General features: G+C 43.6%; 1 protein-coding gene and 1 long non-coding RNA gene across 18 annotated transcripts in view; both read right to left on the reverse strand.

Annotated features, from left to right (window-relative positions):
• Positions 1-19,052, reverse strand: part of LOC119490573 — an 839,978-nt gene that overhangs the window by 565,451 nt on the left and 255,475 nt on the right. The window lies entirely within an intron of this gene.
• Positions 1-19,052, reverse strand: part of huwe1 (HECT, UBA and WWE domain containing E3 ubiquitin protein ligase 1) — a 48,543-nt gene that overhangs the window by 17,368 nt on the left and 12,123 nt on the right. For 9 of the 17 annotated variants that reach the window (XM_037774001.1, XM_037774004.1, XM_037773999.1 and 6 more), the window contains 43 exons: positions 18,941-19,003; positions 18,696-18,776; positions 18,532-18,582; positions 18,278-18,446; positions 18,089-18,189; positions 17,333-17,483; positions 17,117-17,244; positions 16,884-17,024; positions 16,660-16,765; positions 16,389-16,496; positions 16,196-16,297; positions 15,960-16,040; positions 15,599-15,732; positions 14,349-14,526; positions 14,170-14,261; positions 13,521-13,741; positions 13,330-13,387; positions 13,027-13,203; positions 12,598-12,843; positions 12,065-12,198; positions 11,870-11,982; positions 11,597-11,779; positions 10,372-10,588; positions 10,147-10,269; positions 9,786-10,023; positions 9,185-9,532; positions 8,295-8,417; positions 7,430-7,525; positions 6,689-6,958; positions 6,156-6,308; positions 5,904-6,031; positions 5,700-5,781; positions 4,502-4,678; positions 3,816-4,367; positions 3,462-3,657; positions 3,046-3,213; positions 2,783-2,931; positions 2,628-2,694; positions 1,713-1,939; positions 1,394-1,605; positions 1,090-1,272; positions 272-444; positions 47-186 (listed from right to left, as the gene is read on the reverse strand). In XM_037774001.1, coding sequence (XP_037629929.1) covers positions 47-186; positions 272-444; positions 1,090-1,272; positions 1,394-1,605; positions 1,713-1,939; positions 2,628-2,694; positions 2,783-2,931; positions 3,046-3,213; positions 3,462-3,657; positions 3,816-4,367; positions 4,502-4,678; positions 5,700-5,781; positions 5,904-6,031; positions 6,156-6,308; positions 6,689-6,958; positions 7,430-7,525; positions 8,295-8,417; positions 9,185-9,532; positions 9,786-10,023; positions 10,147-10,269; positions 10,372-10,588; positions 11,597-11,779; positions 11,870-11,982; positions 12,065-12,198; positions 12,598-12,843; positions 13,027-13,203; positions 13,330-13,387; positions 13,521-13,741; positions 14,170-14,261; positions 14,349-14,526; positions 15,599-15,732; positions 15,960-16,040; positions 16,196-16,297; positions 16,389-16,496; positions 16,660-16,765; positions 16,884-17,024; positions 17,117-17,244; positions 17,333-17,483; positions 18,089-18,189; positions 18,278-18,446; positions 18,532-18,582; positions 18,696-18,776; positions 18,941-19,003 — 6,840 coding nt within the window. The remainder of the gene's footprint in view (positions 1-46; positions 187-271; positions 445-1,089; positions 1,273-1,393; positions 1,606-1,712; positions 1,940-2,627; positions 2,695-2,782; positions 2,932-3,045; positions 3,214-3,461; positions 3,658-3,815; positions 4,368-4,501; positions 4,679-5,699; positions 5,782-5,903; positions 6,032-6,155; positions 6,309-6,688; positions 6,959-7,429; positions 7,526-8,294; positions 8,418-9,184; positions 9,533-9,785; positions 10,024-10,146; positions 10,270-10,371; positions 10,589-11,596; positions 11,780-11,869; positions 11,983-12,064; positions 12,199-12,597; positions 12,844-13,026; positions 13,204-13,329; positions 13,388-13,520; positions 13,742-14,169; positions 14,262-14,348; positions 14,527-15,598; positions 15,733-15,959; positions 16,041-16,195; positions 16,298-16,388; positions 16,497-16,659; positions 16,766-16,883; positions 17,025-17,116; positions 17,245-17,332; positions 17,484-18,088; positions 18,190-18,277; positions 18,447-18,531; positions 18,583-18,695; positions 18,777-18,940; positions 19,004-19,052) is intronic. The other 8 variants (XM_037774006.1, XM_037773997.1, XM_037773994.1 and 5 more) reach the window with 8 other exon arrangements.

Below are 19,052 nucleotides of genomic sequence, written 5' to 3' on the forward strand. Positions count from 1 at the left end.
ACAGATGAGGTAACTATCAGAGTATTGTGTGTACAATGTCAATCACCTGCATAGCCTGTGTGCTGAGAACCTCTGGCTGACCAGCAATGACCACCGTGTCTCCCTCCGTCTCTCCATCCATCAGGTCGTTGTCTGCTCCCTGCACCCTGTGGTTACCCTCCACTGGCTCTGCCTCACCGGACTCTCCTGGAACAGACGCCACAAATCAGTAATGGACATTTTTGGTTTTACTGGATCTAGAGAGTTGAGGTATCTCATTTGATGTGCATACCTTGGTCCTGAGTGTTGCTGTTGCTGTCCCTGGCAGTGCCCACGGTGTCATGTTCAGCCTTGTTCTTGCTGGAGCCTCCTTTGCCCCCGAACAGACTGCTGGGCTGGTTAACAATGCGGGACAGAGTCTCTAGAGGTTTCAGGGCAGCATTCACTGTGTTGGCCATGTTGGGACTAAATCAAATGATGGAAAAGAAGAAGATGGGAGTCAATTTACACTGATTTTATACACTGTATAATGTGTCTTTTATTTTGCAAAGCCAACTTGATTCTGAAATAGAACTACTAAACAGGCAAGTTAAACTTTGTCATACTATTTTTTGCGTTAGCATAAAATTGGTGTTCCAGGAAAACTAGTTTAAATTGAGCCAGCTTCAGGATACTAAAAAAGCCTGTGTAAAACCCCAAGTTCAGGTTCCTTGTGGAGTTTTAGACCTCTAGTAGTGCTATAGAGCTGCATTTCTATGAGTGTGTCCCTGTTTTGTTTATCGCACACCATGCATATGATATGCAGCAATGCGCCAACAAAGGCAGGGAAGAGGATGACTGCACACTTGTAAACGTGGATGCAAACAATGAAAGAAAAAAAATCTGCTTTTTACATGTTTTATGAGGAAGCAAATGCATCAAGAATACACACAATGCGTTTCGGTGAGTAACCTTACCATTACTGAATGTAAACACAAATTTTGATTCTTTAGAAGAAAATTCCCCAGGGCCCCTTTACTGACTAATCTGCAGATCACCCTTTGTGATGCAGGCTCCTGGTCTACTCCTATCTAAATTGTAAAATTAAATTAATATGGTGTAATTATATACCTGGACAAATCCAAGCTGTGAGGCACACGGGCCAAGTCGTTGACCAGTCCTTTCTTAAGGAAGAGCCTGATGATATTGTTCATGCCATTGTGTTGGGTCTTGGCTGCTGCTGTGCTATAGAAACTGGACGTGGAGGGACACGATTCCATGATGGTGCTGATGATGCACATCACTGCCTGAAGCCTATGGAAAAGAAAATGAGAGAATATGAATATGGGTTTGTACAAATCCCCATAAAATATTAATCAATCAAGGGTTATAATATCAATATCAGGTTGGTTTAGTTATTTTTTATGCTGCTTACCTGGCATGTTTTTCGGCACCTTCTGCCATCGCTAGTGCTCGACTGAGGGCAGCCTTCACCTCGTTGACCAGGGCCACCTGGGCATCAGTGCCTGTGCCGGCAGCTGCCAGGCTGGCTAAGAAGAGACGTGCCAAGGCTGGGGTGTCCTTGTCCTCTGAGTTCTGGGTGTGGGGCAGTAGGTGGTCGAGCACAAACGCTAGAACACTGCAGTCCTGTTAGGATCCAGGGAGGTCAAAATAGGTTAAGATAAAATAATTATAGTAAGGGCATGACAATACAGAAGTGTGAAAGGCAGATGAGATTTTGTTTAACTACCCACCTCCTTAATAAGCTCGGACTGTCCAGCGGTGTAGCAGTAGGAGGCGATTAGAGTGGCGATGCCCACATAGGAGCGCACCAGTTCAGCCAGCAGTCTCAGGATGGTGGAGGTAGGCATTAGAGGCTTGCTCGCCTTTACCTTAGCTGCTTTACCCTCCTCCGAGCTGGTGCTCTTCTCTCCCTCCTGTTCTTTTTTATTTTCCTCCCTCATCTCTTCTGGTGTGGACGCTGAGGAAGTTAGGACAACAAAATGAAAAATGATGAAGATACACAGATCATACACAGTAGACATACTAATTTTGTGAATCTGGAGCACATTTTTAACATTCTTAACATAGCAAATTACCATGAACAACCCAGAGCAATGTTCTGCAGTATGCTTTGAAGTGGGCATTTTCATCTAATCCTTTAATTCAGTTATTGGTGTGCTAAAACCGTTGAGAATTGTTGGGATAAAAATTACAGTATAGCCTGAAAGACTTTGTCTGCTGCACTGTTGGCAGGGCACAAAATTAACACCAGCCAACTGCTGGTAAAATATGCTAGTGGCTGGTAGATTTGCTTCAGTCACCAGCCATAAAAACAGGTCAAGTTGCGGTTTACATCCATGTCTGTCCAAAATATAATCACTTCATCATTTTATCCTATTAGACATTTGTGTGAAATTGTCATAATTAGCATATAAATTCTTGAGTTATGGCCCAAAACGTGTTTTGTGAGGTCACAGTGGCGTTGACCTTTGACCACGAAATTCTAATCAGTTCATCCTACAGTCCAAGTTAAAGTTTTGTGACAAATTCAAGAAATTCCCTCCAGGCGTTTCTGAGGTACCGTGTTCACGAGAATGGATCACAACCTGAAAACATAATGCCTCCGGTCACGGCTGTCGGGAGGCATAAAAATCTTTTAGACTCACCTTCTCCTTGTGGTGTGCCAGACTGGGAAGACTCAGCCACGCCTCCATCAGCAGAAAACACTTGAGCCTGAGAGGAAGAGACACGGCTCTATTATTGACTGTGGAGACGACACGTTTCTTGATTCAACACAGGACAGCTTGTCACTGAGACTCACATTGATATGGAATGCAGACTGGGAGTCAAAGTCGCTGCCCTGCCGGGTGAGTCTGTACTGCTGGTAAACGTCATCGCCAACATCCTGCAATATCTGGCACAGGTCTGGTCCACCGGGCACCGCTGCTGCACGTTCCTCTGGACGCTCAGCTGTGCCACACATAAACACACACTTAGCTGAAATGTTCAAGCGACTATTTCCATTAAAATTACATATACGCCCTTCGAATGGACAGTTTTTAGGACCGTATTAACATGACTTACGTTCTTCAGGAGCATGGTAGGCAGCCAGAGCATTGAGCATGTCATAGATGACCTCCTTGATAGTGTCGGGGATAGGGGGTAAGGGGGACAGTTTCAGAGGAGTGGTCTTCACCAGCTGCACAGCATTGGGCCCCTTAATTCGAAGGTTCTCAAACTCGTCATCAGAGGCTGTAGTAAAAAGATTGTGTAAGAAAAAAATTTAGACAACTGGATAGCTAAATAAATCTATCGATCAAATTTACAGATTCATTCTTTATTGTCCTCTGTAGAGGACATTTGATTTAACAGAAATAACATTCAAAAGGTATAAATAAAACAAGAACATAACAACACAAGTCTATTACAGTGTACAGTACTAGTAATATCAACTCTAATCTAAAGTTATCACACCTACTTAGAAAAGCTTGGACACTCACCTGTGCCAGCTCCCCGGGGTGCAGGCAGAGCAATGCGGACACAGTTGCTGGCGGTTTCAGCGAAGCATTCAGGGTTACGGCAGGCGGCAGGGCCCAGGACGCGAAGGATGTAATTGATTTCTCTGGAACCAAGGCTGCCTGACACAACTCCTGAGGTGGTACTGCCTGCTCCGCTGGTCACGGCGGACCTCACCACCTATGGCAACAGATTGTTGAGGAATTTGTTTATGGTATCAACAGACTTATTATATGCTTACAGTATTATTCAGAAAATGCCATACTTAGCAAGAACACACTATCTGACAGTATCTATACGGTGAGCTCCATTTAAACAGTATGAGAATAGACTCTAACCTTCTCCATGGTGTGCCGTAGCGTGGCCGGATCTTCTATGATGTGTCTGAACAGTAGAGTAACAAGCGGGGTGAAGCCATTGAAGCCGGAGATCTGCGTCAGCCCCAGAATCATCCGCGTGCTCTTCAGCTCAGCAAACATCATAGCATAGTGGTGATTGCGCGTAAGACGCAAACACAGACGAAGTGTGGCGTGGAGGGTGTCTGGGTCCACGGGAACACTGATCATACTGACGCAGGCACGAATGAGAACGGTGGTCATGTCCTCAGTCAGGCCTTGTACGACGATATCGGCGCTCTGAGCGTTGTCAGACTCCAGGGAAGATGAGGGGGCAGACGTTGTCTCCTTCAGCTGGGTGGAATCATCCTTAGGAACGCTCATCTCCACAGCTGCTCCTGAGTCCAGGTCAGTCTGGGTTTCCTCCGCTTTGCTCCTGTCTCCCTCTTCTCTCTCTGAGTCAGTAATGCTACCAGCCTTGGCAGGCTTGGGCATGCGAGGCACTCTCTGGACAGTCAACATCACTGGCCTCCTGTTACCAGTCTCTTCGTTTACCTGCCCGATAGAAAGGTTTTAAAATAAACAAAAGGAACCCAGAAAACTCCACTAACATAACCAACCATAAAATCAAATAAAATCAAAGAATCCATGGATTGTAATTTTTGGGCAGTGGAGAAAGATGTTTATACCTGCACCATGGTGTTAAACTGCACAGTGTATCTCCGACGTCCAGCTGTGAAGCGGACGCTGCTCTCCCCAGCCCTCCATGCTGAGTCAATGGTGCTGTTGTTTGATGCACTGTAACTGCACCAACGGCCTGAGCGGTCATCAAACCATCGCCAGTTATTCCCATTGGGTTGCAGATACTAAAGGCAGACAGAGAGAACTCATCAATTCTACAAAAGTGGTGCAAAAAATACAACCAACACCTTACAATGTAATGAAGACACGTTAATTCAATGACTCTTGAGACAAATGCAACAAAAATCTATTATAAAGTTGACATGGTTATATTTATGGGGGCAATGTTGTATGGGATTACATTCATTACCACCTTCTGTATACTCGGTACCCAAAATGTATATCAGTTCATTCTAAATAAGTCTTGAATAAAGAGAGTAAAGAGCACACAGTCAAGAGGTCTATCGCAGGACGATGCGGTAAACTACTACATTCAGTGGAATCCGCTGATTGTAATCACGTCTGTCCGGGTCAAATTGATTACTGTAAGTGGATGATTATTATAACCAAATTTTTGTTGTGCATCATTTCTCATGCAGATTACCATCTAATGGACATTTTAATATTTATTACATGAATATAAAGTAATGAAACGGACCACTTTTTTGCTGGCTCTGCAGTGCGAGCTTGCATGCAGAACGGTCTGGATGTGGATTGGCAAAGTTTCACTTTGGGGGCATTATGTGACCAGGCATTATCAATCCACTTGACGAGGGTGCTTTACCCCTGCGCATTCGTTTTTCATTCAGAGAAAATTATTCTTTTTCCCGTTATATCAATGTGCACGCAGCTCAGGTATCCAGCCAGAAAGCAGACGGACTGCGAGGCAAAGTATCAATGGAGTAAAGTAAGAAACAAAACAAAAACTCAATTAATGTTTGTATAGGAATGATTCTGTCCCGAGCTTTTTGATCTATATAAGCGGTTCATCACTGTAACAGTGATAACTATAAGCGGTTTCCACTGTATACATATCGAATGTATGTACGTTTCTTATTTACTCACTTCATCTTTTACTTTCTGTTCATGAACTCATAGTGCATGGTCATCTATACCTGTGCTTGTAACTTGCCGTACCTATTTCAGTATCTAAACTTAAAATTGTAATCTGTATCTGTGGTTTGGTTTTATAAGGTTGATTTGTACCTTGTTCATTTGTTCCCTGCGCTTTGAAGAGACTGCCATCTTCTCATAGAAGTCAATGATCAACAGAACTGGTGTGATCCATCTGCAGAAAAAGGAAGTCATTTTATATGATAAATACAAATTCATAACACAAACAAATGAGGGTGAAGAGCCGGTGTAACATTTGCAAGTAAAGAGTAGTATGTAGGGCTATGCAAAACTCACTTTGGTGTCTGGATGTCTTTCTGTTCTTTAGCAGCCTGTAGACAGGGCTGCACGACCTCAAGCAACTTAATCAGCAAATCAAGAATTCCACTGTTCTCCACCACTCTGGCACCCAACAGCTTCAGTTCCTACCAAAACCAACAAATGATTGTTTGGGATGTGTATAGATGAACAACAATGACAAAGAATGATTCCCCCCTCTACGAGTGAACATTTTAAGGCTACAACTTTCAATGGGTGCGTTTCTGTTACCTCAAATAGCAACGTGAGCAGCAGAATTCTTGTTGCCAGCTTGGAGGCTTGGGGAAGTGTGGCCATCTGTCTGGTCCACTCAGCCACAGTCTTTGTGTCGCTGGTAGTCAGGGGCTCAGCCGCCTTGATGAGCACGTCTGCTGCCTCCCACACCTACGCACAACATGAACACAATCAGGCTGGTACAAGAATGTTGTGAGTCTATTGCCAAGACTTGACTTTTAAAGACGTTTCCTTCACTTGTAATGAATGATAACGCAAACATACATAATGAGCTGGATTAGTATTCATGACATGTTAGGCATTTGCTTAAAGTGTTTACTCTGAAGAGCCTAACAATCAATTACAAAGACAAAGAGCAATTGCATTCAACTGAATGAAAATTTGCATCCGACACTCCATTTGACATTTAAGCAAACAGGAATGAATTCATCTTCCAAGTCCCCCTAAATCATTGGATCTTAACTCTGAACATACATGTATTATAGGCTCTAGAGAGCAAACTGTAAGGTAACCTGCATTTATCCACTGACCTGGTGGACAACCTGGCCGAGGATGAGCTCTCGGTACTCTGGGCCGCTCCTCTTGATGGCAGTCATCAGCAGGTCACAGAGTCGGTAGACAGTGTCAGGCAGCTCATCCAGCAGATGGAAGCAGCCAGGCAGCATGGAGTCAGTGAAGGTATGCAATTCCTTGGGGTCCAATGGCTCAGCCTCCATGAAACGCTCCAAGCAGCGGGCCTCCTCCTCCTCTGCTCGCTCCCTGGCTCTCCTGTCATCTTCCTCACGTCGACGTGCTGCTTCCTGAAGCAGACACGGAAATAATCTCAACAGCTGCTCAGCTTAACGGTAAATTATTCATTCATGAGGAATCATTTAGCATCAGACAGTTTAGTAAAGCTGCAATGATTTATGATAATTAATGATAATCGATTAATCAGGTTTGAGTAATTTTTTATAGAAAAAGTCAAAATTCTCTGATTCCAGCTTCTTGAATGTGAATATTTTCTGGTTTCTTTACTCGTCTATGATAATAAACTGAATATCTTTGAGTTGTAGACAAAACAAGACATTTGAGAACGTCATCTTGAGCTTTTGGAAACACTGATCGACATTTATCAACATTTTCTGAAATTTTTTAGACCAAACAACTAATTGACTAATCAAGAAAATAATCGACAGATTAATCGACGATGAAAATAATCGTTAGTTGCAGCCCTACAGTTTAGAGTGAAATGTTGTCTCCATGTAATTTGAGCAATGACGGTGACAGACCTCAGGAGAGTCAGAGCGCTGCTCCATGCTGACTTCTTGCCCAAGTGACATGGCAATGGCCCTCATCATCTGGTCCTCTTCAGACATAGTCAGGTCCTAAATGGAACAAGGGGAAAAATGTTAGCTGCCTAAATTTGACTCTGGCGAGGTCTTCTCAGACCAAACGCGGATAAATCGCACGTCAATTTAAAAGTTCGTTGATCATCTATCTCTATGAGCCTATCTGCTCATGGCCTTTTTTCCGCAACAATTTAGATTTCTGTGAATTTCAGATGCCGATAAAAACAAGCCAACCGATAAATTAATGACTTTTGGTCATGCGATCAATAGATTTTCTTGAATGTCAATGTCATAGTTCTGTTCATACTGTCACACAACAATATGGATACTGATCGATTTATTCCATTTGGTCTCGCAAAATAGTGTCAACTTTGACAAACAAAATAAAGATTATAAAGACAACGAACATAAAGACAACTTCTGGGTAAGTATAGCAGTTGAATTTGCTTGTGATGGCGAGTAGCCTACAAAAGAGGGGTAAACATACTTTGTTGTCATGGTAACATATAGAGAACCAATTATTTCCAAGTGCATTAGCTAGCATTGTGATATGGACATTATTCGCGTCAAAAATTACAAGTAGTGGTTAAGAAAGGCATACTATAAAACCTGACCATATACGATAAGCGATAGCATAACAGCAATTAGGCCTATTATTATTACCAGCAAAGGAAGCATATGAGCTCACTGAACTTTCCTCATTAAGCCTAGTTTTTTCTTCGCTTCGTCCCCGGTCAGAAAAGGCCTTTATGAAAGTCACAAAGAGTAGAAGAATACGTTCATGTTTCTGTCTATGAAGACTTACCCTTACTGCTCCACCAAGCAGTGGAGGAGGGTGAGTAAGTAGGTACTCCGTGGCCTGCTCCATGGTGCTGGTGTTCAGTAGGGCCTCCATGGCATGCTCTCTTGAGAAACCCATATCCATCAGCTAGAACACCACAAAAAAAGATGAAGACGCATTTTTACAAGAGTAAAGAGAGATGGTCTCATGAGCGAATGCCAAATATAACGGGGTTGGGGGGGGATATGTCATGAATAGCAAGGGAAAATCACTTGCTATCATTATGAAAGACGAGGAGACATTCTTCCACGCCCCCCTCGTCTTCACTTCTTTTTTTTGAATGAGTGCACACAATCTCTCTAATGTCGCTAAAACACCCAATCAAACCGCTTTCCGTCACACTATCCTGATATTCTGCCTCAAAAACGTATGAATCTCAATAATCTGGTCCTAATTGCTCTCTCCCTTTTCTCTCCTACCTCTCAACCTCTCTCTATCCTTTACTCCTTCCCTCTCTCCATCTCTCCTCTAAATTTCTCCCACTCTCCCTAATGGCTCTTATACCTGCTGGATCTGCTGGTCGCGGACCTGTGCGTGCCGCTCTCTCCCTCTGCACCTTCCCTGTTATAAAACAAATAGTGGCCCAGGATTCAGTGCATGCAGAATATGGGGGAGGAAGGTTGGTAAACACAACACCTCTGTTTTAGTGTGTTGCTTACAGGAGATAGTGCCAATATATAATTATGTAGTTAACCTGTGCTGTCAAAACCTCCTGCAGTAGCAGCACAGCAAGCTGAAAATAATGATGGGCTGTAGCAACAAACCACAGCTGGCTGTCAAAGTACATACAATAACACACAGTTGACTGACTGACTGAGAAAGGCACCTGAGTGTCAGACAGCTTTCCCACATACCTGTGTAAGCTGGGCCTGGTTAACCTGAGGCTCACGGCGGGGGGTAGAGTTGGTTGAATCCTCAGCTGATCCCGCTGCTGGCACAGCAGGTGTTGTTCCAGTCGCTGCTGGTGCCTCTCCGGCTGTCGTAGATGCTCCAGGGGCTCCGCTGGGCGCCAAAGAAACGGTGGAGGCCGCCTCATCATCCGGGCGCACTGTCCCCTCTCTCTCCTTGGCCAGGCGCTCCTGAATAACAGGCTCCCCTCTCAGGATGTGGCAGAGGATGGCCAGCATGGATTCAGCCATCCTGCCTCCATACACCTTCAGCGGCTTCCTGTTCCACAGACTGCGGATGCAGGTGAATGCAGCCTTGATGAAGAAGAGCCTGTGTTACCATAATAGAGCACCAACATACATCCATGGCAAACCCTCCAGCTCTCATCCCTAGGTGTCCATCTTTTCTCATTTCCCCGGCAACTGTGTGTTCACAAGTTTACCCACTTGAATGCCATGTATAATGTATAATGTATAATTGGCTTCCCATGTTGAAAACACAAACTCACAAGTTTTATCTGAAGGCAGCAATAGCCTCATTTGAATTCTACAGCTAGTGGATACTGACCTTCTGGGTGACTATGAGGAACCGAAGGGCGCTGAACTGGGGCATGGTGGGTGTGACCCCAGGCATTTTAGCTGGCAGGGAATGGGGTGAGTCCAGCACAGTGCTTGGGTTCACCATCTTCTCCACCAGCATTAACCAGGCATCCAGGAACTCCCCTGTCCCATCTGGTAGATCGGTATGCTCCAGACCCTCAGACACAGGCACCTTCCCGCCCATTGACAGGGCCCAGTTAAATGTCCTGCACAGAAGCAACACAATCAATAAAACTCCTGTTTAATATAGAAATTAAAATATTATGGATATTAATGAACACATTTTAAGATAATGATCTTGATATGTCAATGCACAGGGTGGGACTTACTCAAATAAGGCATCATGACCCCCAGAGCAGAAGAACTTTTGCAGCATGAGGTGGTAGGGGTACTTCCTCTCATCAAACAGCATGGGGGATGTGAAGCCCACTGAGCAGATGAAGAAAGTCAGCCTGCCAGACAAAAAGAAAGAAAAAGAATTACACTCCATATCACCTATGTGTGCAAAGCAAATATAACAATGGAGAACGGTGGCATGGGTAGTCTGCTCTCACCTAAAACGAGGGGTGGGTGTGTAGGGTGGGGGCTGCCAGCTCAGACCCTTGGTGAGGAGTTTTGTCAGGGCAGAGGCAGTGGCCCGGGCAGCAGGCGTGGGGGTAGTGCCTGTGCTTGTGGCATGGTGGGAGCGGCGTTGGCGCACTGGGGAGCCCACACACAGCTTCACCAGCAGGCCAAAGAGCTCAGCCAGAGCCCTACCTAATCGAGATGAAGCTGGAAAGACACAGACAGAGGTCAGTAAGAGACGATAAACACATGGGGATTTAAGTCAAGTCAAATATATTTCAATAGCACATTTAAAACAACATGAGCTGACCAAACATACTTGCTTTACAGACATAGGCAGAATAAAAAACAGGTCAACAGAGCAGACAACAAAATCACACATATCCACAGACAGAGACCAAGATAAAAACCCATGAGTAAAAGACTGTTGTAAGCATTATAAAAGGCCAATTAGTATTCACAATTTAAGTGCATTCAAAAGCCAAAGAAAAGAGATGGGCTTTGAGCTGTGCTTTGAAAGACTCCATAGAAGAAGCAGATCTGATGTGGTGGGGCAGTTTGTTCCGCGGTCGCCCCTGAGCTTCCTCCGAGCCTGAGGGACTACCAGAAGTGACTGGTCGGAAGACCTGAGTGACCTTGGTGGGGTATAGGGAGTTAAAAAGGCAGATAGGTAGGAGGGAGCCGATCCATGAAGTGCTTTGTAGACAAATAATAAAGTCTTAAAATGAACTCTAAAAAGGGACAGGGATTTAAGATAAGTTAAGAAATTTTGTTTTTAAAAAAAAATATGTTAAAATTAGGGCTGACCCGAATGCTTCAAAGCTACGACCGTTGCCATTCGACCTCCAAAACACCATTTGAATGCTTCTTTTTAATTTTAAAATATATATAAGTATGTATTAATGTATAAATCCCAAAATAGCCCATGAAATAAGAAATAATTTCACAACATTTTTTATTTGTAGTTATTCTCAGACGGATATCGCTATTTGTTGTGTGTAGAGATGGATTTGTGTACAGTAGTGCGACAGCGGCACCGTTACGGGGGAGATGGAGAAAGACAGTAGAAAATGTCAGCCTGCTTTGTCGCGCTGCTCCGTTAAACTTAGAATATCTCACACCGAAGCTTCGAAGCCCAAAAATGGTATTCAGGACAGAGGTACTTAAAATATTAACAGAAATCAAAACTTGATTGTGTGTAATAGAAAACCTCACCAGAGAGTAGCGGTTTAATCTGTTTTATGCGGGTGGCCATCGCTGGGGTAAGTTTGGACTTGGCCTTAGGGTCCGTTGCAGTGGGTTCATCCGTCTCCATGGGAGCCAAGGTGTCCCCATCTAGACCCATGCCTTCCAACAGTCCCCCAGCAGTTGAATCCACAGACACTGCCTCAGACTCTGCTAGATAGAAGGTAGAGGAGATTGAAGTTGTTGGAGGGTGTTCCAGGGACATGGTGGTTTTCAGTAAACAAAGTTAAATGATTAAATTACCAGTTCTCCTGGAGCCAGAGGCTGCGGTTGCTGCAGTGCTGCCAGATGGCTTCTCCTCTTTGGGCACCAGTTTCTGCATGTCAGCCTGGCCGAACTCACATCCTGGAGGCAGACTGTTGGGCACAGGCGAGAGGTGTTACAGGGTTATAGCTAATCAAACAGTTAAGAAAAGGTGGTACAGGATAAGAGATTTACCTGTTAGGCGTGCAAAGGGACAGCAGCACGGTGCTCTCCCATACCAGAGAGCAGTAGAGCTGACTGAGCTTGTTGAGAACACTCAAGCCAAGCTGGGAGCCCCACTGGTTGACTGAGATAGCTCTGATCTCACTCTGTTTAGAGAGAAAAACAGAAACATTCAGAGCTGCTCAACCATTCTGAAATGTCACAAATTTCAATAATCCCCTCCATAGCCTTGAAAAACAAATAATTCTTGGTAATCATCTGCCCATAACTTATTATCTCATTTACAACTTGAGCACAACTGTGCACACATCACAGCCGAGGGATGTGAGGAATAGATTAGATTCAGGAGTCAGAACTAGCTGTGTAGGTAGTTTACAGTGCCTATAAAAATCATTCACCTTTCTGCATGTTTCATTGTTTACAACACTGATATACAGCAGCTGTGACAGTAATGGCTGTAATTAAAATCTGTATGAACTGAGCTAATTTAAAGGTAAAATAAGGCGAGGGGATGTCAGTTCTTCAAAAAATACATCCATATTTACCTGTCCTACTCTGCAAGTATGGACAAACATGAGGATGTAGGCATGCGCTGCAGTGAGAGCATGTAGCAGTGGTGTGGCACGGGCTGACAATGTGGCGTCGGTGACGTGGCCCGCGTTTGCCAGCTCTCTGAGAAGCACAGACCCGCCAGGCACCTCAATTGGTCGATGAAGTGGCTCCAGAGACGTCAGGATACTGTCCAGTTGGCACAGGCCCTCCTGGAGTACCTTAGGCTCATGAGAGAGTGTCTACCAGGGAGAATTTAGGAGAAAACACTTCAGTCTAAGTTCAGCAAACTTTCTTTTACCTCTTAATTAAAATTAGTCTTTTGGCTAGATTGGCGCATCACATTCATGTTAATATGTGCTGTTCATGATGAATAAATATAATAAAGAAAAAAATCACAACAGTGATCTTTCTTTTGTGCTCACCAATATGGACTTGCAGACACCAGCCACAGCCTGGCAGGCAGCAGAGGTGGGGAAGTCTATGGGCAAGTTGGGCAGGCCCAGAATAGAAACCAGAGGTAGCAGCCCCTTCTGGTTGACAAACTCCTGACAGTGGTCATCGGTGGTGTTGTTGCTTAGAATGGATTCCACAAACTTCATCTAGAAAACATGTGCATCGCAAATCAGTGATTGAACTCAGAAATTAGATGAGCTCTGCTTTATAGTTTGGAATATTTCACAACATGCCCAAAACAACACTAAAACTGTCCAAGAATACACACTCACCACATTCAGAATATAATCCATCAGAGGAATGGGTATCCGCTCCTCGGTGCCCACCACCCTGCAACAATACAAACATCATCAAAATGACTACCAACTAAAATATTTCAAATCTAGTCAATTGACTGGAAGAAAATCAAAGTCTGTAAAGAGTTGTTGTTCTATTCTATTGTGTTATGAACTCAGCGTCATACAGTTCAAGTGGCACTGACTGTCTGTTGGTCTCTGGTTCCCCCTGCTGCTGGCTGAATGTGTGGAGGGCATCCTCTTCCTCTTCATCCTCACTTGAAGCTTCCTCAGCAGCGTGGCTGGAGCGTGCTGGTGGTACCGCCACAGTGCCATCTGCTTTCTGGATAGACGGTTTCTGGCAGATGTACTCAGGGGCTCGACCTAGGTTGCAGATCTCCTCCAGTAACTGTAACATCAATTTAGCTTTAATTATCCTGCAAAACCATGTGGCACAGGGCTCCAGACAAACTTTTCCACTGGTAGCAACAGCACATGATTTGGTCGCAACAGCACTTGATTTGGTCGCACCCTTGTTTTGGTACAGCCCGCGCACATAAAAAACAGGCGCCTGCATGTGATACGAGCACACAGATCAGAAACGCATCCTTGCGAGGGAGCATTTCGCCTCCGCGTGTACAAATGCGGTACCTACTCGCTCGCAACTGCTCAACACTCGTCCAGTTTACTTCTGAGACTTTGGCGGCAGGGATGGAATAGACCGTGGCTGATGTAACATGCAACCACATGAAATTTTAACTCACTCACAAAAAATGATCGCAGTCTGGAGCCCTGTGGCGACACTAGAAAGTTCGCTTGTAAATGAAGATACACTACCTTAATAATGGCAGTAGTAGCATCAGTCTTCAAAGTGGGTTGGTGTCTCATGAGCTCATCCACAGCACTGCCCAAGTTGGATGCAGTGTCACCTGGAGCCAAACACAGAACATGTCATCCACTCAAGCATGTTCCACAGGCGAAGATCTGAATAACAGAGCACATACAATTTAACTTACCCAGTGGGTCGGAGCTGCGTCGCCGTCGCATGGCAGGCAGGTAGTCGGGGGACAAAAGCACTTTGAAGAGGCGCTCAAACGGCTGGCACTGAACGAAGGAGTGCAGGCCTCTAGCATTCAGGCACAGGGCGCTGAACACATTAGGGAGAGAACCCAACACCTCACGGGTAGCAGGAACCTGGAAAAGACAAAAAGATGGAAGAGGGTGAAAGTGATTAGGATGAGCTAATTTTCCAATCGACCCAACATCAACCTGCAAATGTTAACAGTGCTGGCTCTCATTGTAACCCTTTTACACAGAACTCAGTGACATGCATTTTTGTTGTCAAGTCGTTTACACAACAAGCCATAACCTGACCTGGGTCAGCCAATGGACCACACATATCGTACCAAACTGTTATCATTGCACTATTAACTTCTTTCTGATGCATGTTCTTATTTTACATACACTTTTACATCAGCATTAAATCACATACATTCTAAAATTCAATTCATAAAAGTTAGAGATTCTCAACATAACTGGATAATGCAACTCAGTGGGCAGCATGTAGTAATGGAGGCTAGTGTTGGGCAATATGTTAAAATTTTCCAACCGGCCACCGTCAGCCCAACAACCGACAATTGCAGATATATCCGTGCAGTCATGTGTGTCGTGTACACACAGACACCTCGCTCTCTCGCTTTCCGCTCATACACATATAACATGTAAAAAGCTGTTCAAGTATTACAGTATCAGTTTATGACGGACGTATAGATTTCTGACCGCTTCCCCTCAAAATTTGCGTTGGATTCAGAGTTTTGTATCGATGTAGTAATATCTAAGACGCTTGTATCGATTTTCTGGCACATATCAGTTAATCTTCACACCCCTATAAAATACTGTAAATGTGGTCATTTTAAGTTGTGAGAGACATTTTTCCCCATTCAGCATCTGAATGCAGGGATTCAGGTATGTTTTGGAGGTGACTAAGTGCTATAACGGTTTCAGAATAAAGCTTATAGTGATGTCAATTTAACAAATACTTCCACAGTGACAGCCAAGCAATATGCAAAGCAAATGAAGCACTGAGCGCAAGGGTAATCTGAAATTTATATCTGAAATTGTTAAGTCTTTCAGCCATCTCTGAAATACTCAAGTAACAATTTCAGATATTAAATTCAGTACAAGTGCTGAAACAATGATTACAAATGAGACAGAAAATATCAAACTGTTATCAAAGACAAGAAAAAAGGAAGAGAAGAAAACGCACCACACATGGGAAGTGCTGGAAACTCACATCTTTGATGAGAAGGGCATGCAGCATGACATCAGTGAGACCATTATCCTGCAGGGAGGAGAGCAGGGATGGCTCCTGGAACACAAATACCGTCACAACCTCCGTCGCTACAAACCCAAGAGACAGAGACAAAAAGCAGGGGTGGAAAAAAGAAAAAAAGGACATCATAATCCAAAACAATAACAAATTTTACATAACTCCAATAAGCAAACCGTGAAATTTCATTACATGATGAAACCTTTGCATCTCTGTAGTTTCATCCCTTAAGGGTGAGCACTTTGCTCAGTCAGAAGAGTACTTGAAGGGCTTTTCTAAAGCGCTGCTGTGAACTCACCTAAGAGGAACAGTGAAGGGCCATAATACTCTGCATTACTGATGATGTGCTTGAGTGAGGTAGGCAACGACCCATCCATTACTTGTAAGAAAAAGAGGGAGAACATACACATTAACAACCAACATTTGCATAGTGAAATGTATAGATCTTGAGGCAAAAATGTATGAACCTCTTCATGTAAAAACAAGATTAGTACAAGATCTATAGAACAAGTTAGAGAATTGCCAATGACTCACCGTGGCGGATACCATCAGAAAAGGCAGGGTCCTGGATGGCTTTCTTCAAGAAATTTAGCATTGACTTTAGCAGAGCTGCCCTCTGGGGGATACACTGCATACCTAGACAGAGACAATAGTGTCACAGTGATGACAGAGTACAATATTGGCAAGTGTTTGGGGTATTTCGTGTGTGTGTGTTTGCTGTTTGTACCTGCACGAGGCGTGTTAGGAGCACTACTCTGTGCTCGGTGGTCCGCTTCTGGTCTGGAACCAGAAGATGTGGATGGTCCAGGGCTGCTTTCCATGGCAACTTCTGACACTGTGAGAATACATAATGTTGGCAAATCAACACAACAGCCAGGGGATTCTTTATAAGTTGGCAATATTGAGGAAAAGCCTAGAACCTTAATTATAGCCTTGACTTATAGATTTTAATTTCTGAAGTTGAGAGCATTCCTTAAATCTTAGGATTAGTGACTTACTCTCCATGTCTGTGTCCATGTCCTCAGACTCAACAGTTGCGCTAGGCCTCTGGATCTTTGGCTTGATGACAAAAGGGCACTCTTTCCTCGACAGGTCCACCTCATGCTGCACAAAGTGATTGAGAGTGTGAGGGAGAGAAAAATGAGTGAGTCCAGAGGTTTCAGTGACTCTGTAGCTGAAGGCTGCTGTGTCAGGAATGAGAAATGCAAAGTGCATAACCAACCTCTAGCCTGCAGATGAAAATGGAAAGGCCGCTGTGGGACTGAAAGGCAGCCATGTCAAGGTTGGTGATGAGATCGACGACCCGCACTGCTCGCGTCACAAAGGTGATCTGGTCCTGCTCATCACCCAGGAACTTGATAACCTACAAGTAAGATAATAAAAGGGCAGACTTAGTTTTTTAATAAAAAGCCAAAACTACATTGGTAATGACGTATAAGTAGGATCAGGACATACCTTCAGGAGGGCTTCCATCATGCCACAGGACACAAGGGCTTCCCCTCCAGCGTCATAGCTAGCCAAGTGGTAGAGGAATGAGAAGAGTGCTGTGGCAAACTGGTGCGGGTAGGGCTCCATCAGAGGATCTTGGAAGAAAAAATCAAAAGTTGACAAACAAGCTTCCATTTTAATTGTCACACACTAAACTGTTAAAGGTTTTGGCTGCATTCTCACCAATCATTGCTTGTATACAGTTGCGCACCAACACAGGCAAGAAGCCATGGTAGGAGGCAGTGCCGGTGCAGTCGATGATGTTGGAAAGCTTGGGCGTCCGCTCCAGATGGACAATCGAAGTTAAAGTGCGCAAAGATGCTGCCTTTATATCCTTAAGAACAAAATCAAAATCAGTATTTCAGAAAACTGAACATGAAAAGGAACTTGATGCTAATTCTGCACTGACACTGGAAAACAGGGCTGGGTAATATGGCCAAAATCTTCTATAATGATGCAAGTTATTTAATATCTTGATAATGATATATGTCACGACATAGCATGTTTGCTGGTAATCCAATAAATAAATAGTCTATATGAAATAATCACATGGTAAAGCCTATTTTTGTATACTCCTGAGTGAACTAAATACTTGACAAATGAAAAGTATTTTCTCAGTTTAAGAACTTGAGTGCTAAATAAACAAAACAGTTTTAAGTAAAATTATAGAGAAAAAATAAATAAATATAGACCTAGTCTATATCGCAATAGAACCAATATATACTATAGACATTTTTATATAATTTAGATGATATAAACTGTATCGTCATATTGCCCAGCCCTACTGGAGGATACATACATTATCATCTGAAAGTAATTTTGGTCTGACAAGCCAGCAAAAAATATCTAATGTAATTTTACAAATACAGCGCTATCACGACATCTGGATTTAGTGTAGTGACACACTGTTTAAGCTGAAAAAGCAAAAGACTTTCTTACCACAAGCTGTTTGTCTGTAATCTGCAATACATCCACCAGCTCCTCTATCAAGCCATTATACAGAATACTGTTGGCTGACTCTTGGAGTGCATTTGAATACACTGCAAAAAAAAAAAAACAGAAAACATAAGTTACAACTTGGAACAAAACCCGTCGTCACTTAATCTTAGGAAGAAGTCTTCTACTCACCCAGTATAGAGATAGCATGCAGTCGGGCCTGCACAGCCTGCAACCTCTTCTTGTGATTTGAGAACCCATGGGCCAGTCGAATGTGTGTGAACAGCAGGGTCTGCTTGTCTTTAGGGATGTTGTACATCACTGTCAGTGACTCCATGATATCTGACGGGCTCTCTGAAATCTGGGAGACGCAGAACATGTGTAAGACGAAGAACCCAAGGTATTATTACTCAACTGTCAATGACACAGTTCTAATTTGACTGTACCTTGTCAAGCTGCTCGATGTGAATATAGTGTAGTGTGTTACTACTTGTCTGCTGGGGAAATAAGAGATCAGAAAGTTTTAGGAAGAAGTTGAGTCACAATATTCCACAAATATATTTCATTTTTATTACCTAATGATTACATTAATAAATATCTTGGTCTTTACCTTCCTCTCCACTTTGACCTCAGGGCCCGGTTCAGCGTAAAACTCAAAGTGCAGGGTGGTGGCACTGGGCGGGTACTTCTGCTTATGAACCGCCAGGGGGCAGCATAGTAAGGGAAGATAGTTTATAAATAGTGGTTAATTAGTCTCGTTTGACAGCCTTTATTCATAAACATAAAACTAATAGTCCCATAGCTGTAGGTAGTTGATAGAGACAGTTATTAAACATCACTCTGTAAAATTATTACCGTCATAAGCAGATCCCTGCAGCACTCAGCCAGACCAAAGCCATTCTCCTTTCCTCCCCAGCTCTACAGAAGAGAACAAAGAGAATAAACAATACGGCTCTTTCTCTTGAGG

Source organism: Sebastes umbrosus, chromosome 6 (genome assembly GCF_015220745.1).
Source record: "Sebastes umbrosus isolate fSebUmb1 chromosome 6, fSebUmb1.pri, whole genome shotgun sequence".
Lineage (NCBI taxonomy): Eukaryota > Metazoa > Chordata > Actinopteri > Perciformes > Sebastidae > Sebastes > Sebastes umbrosus.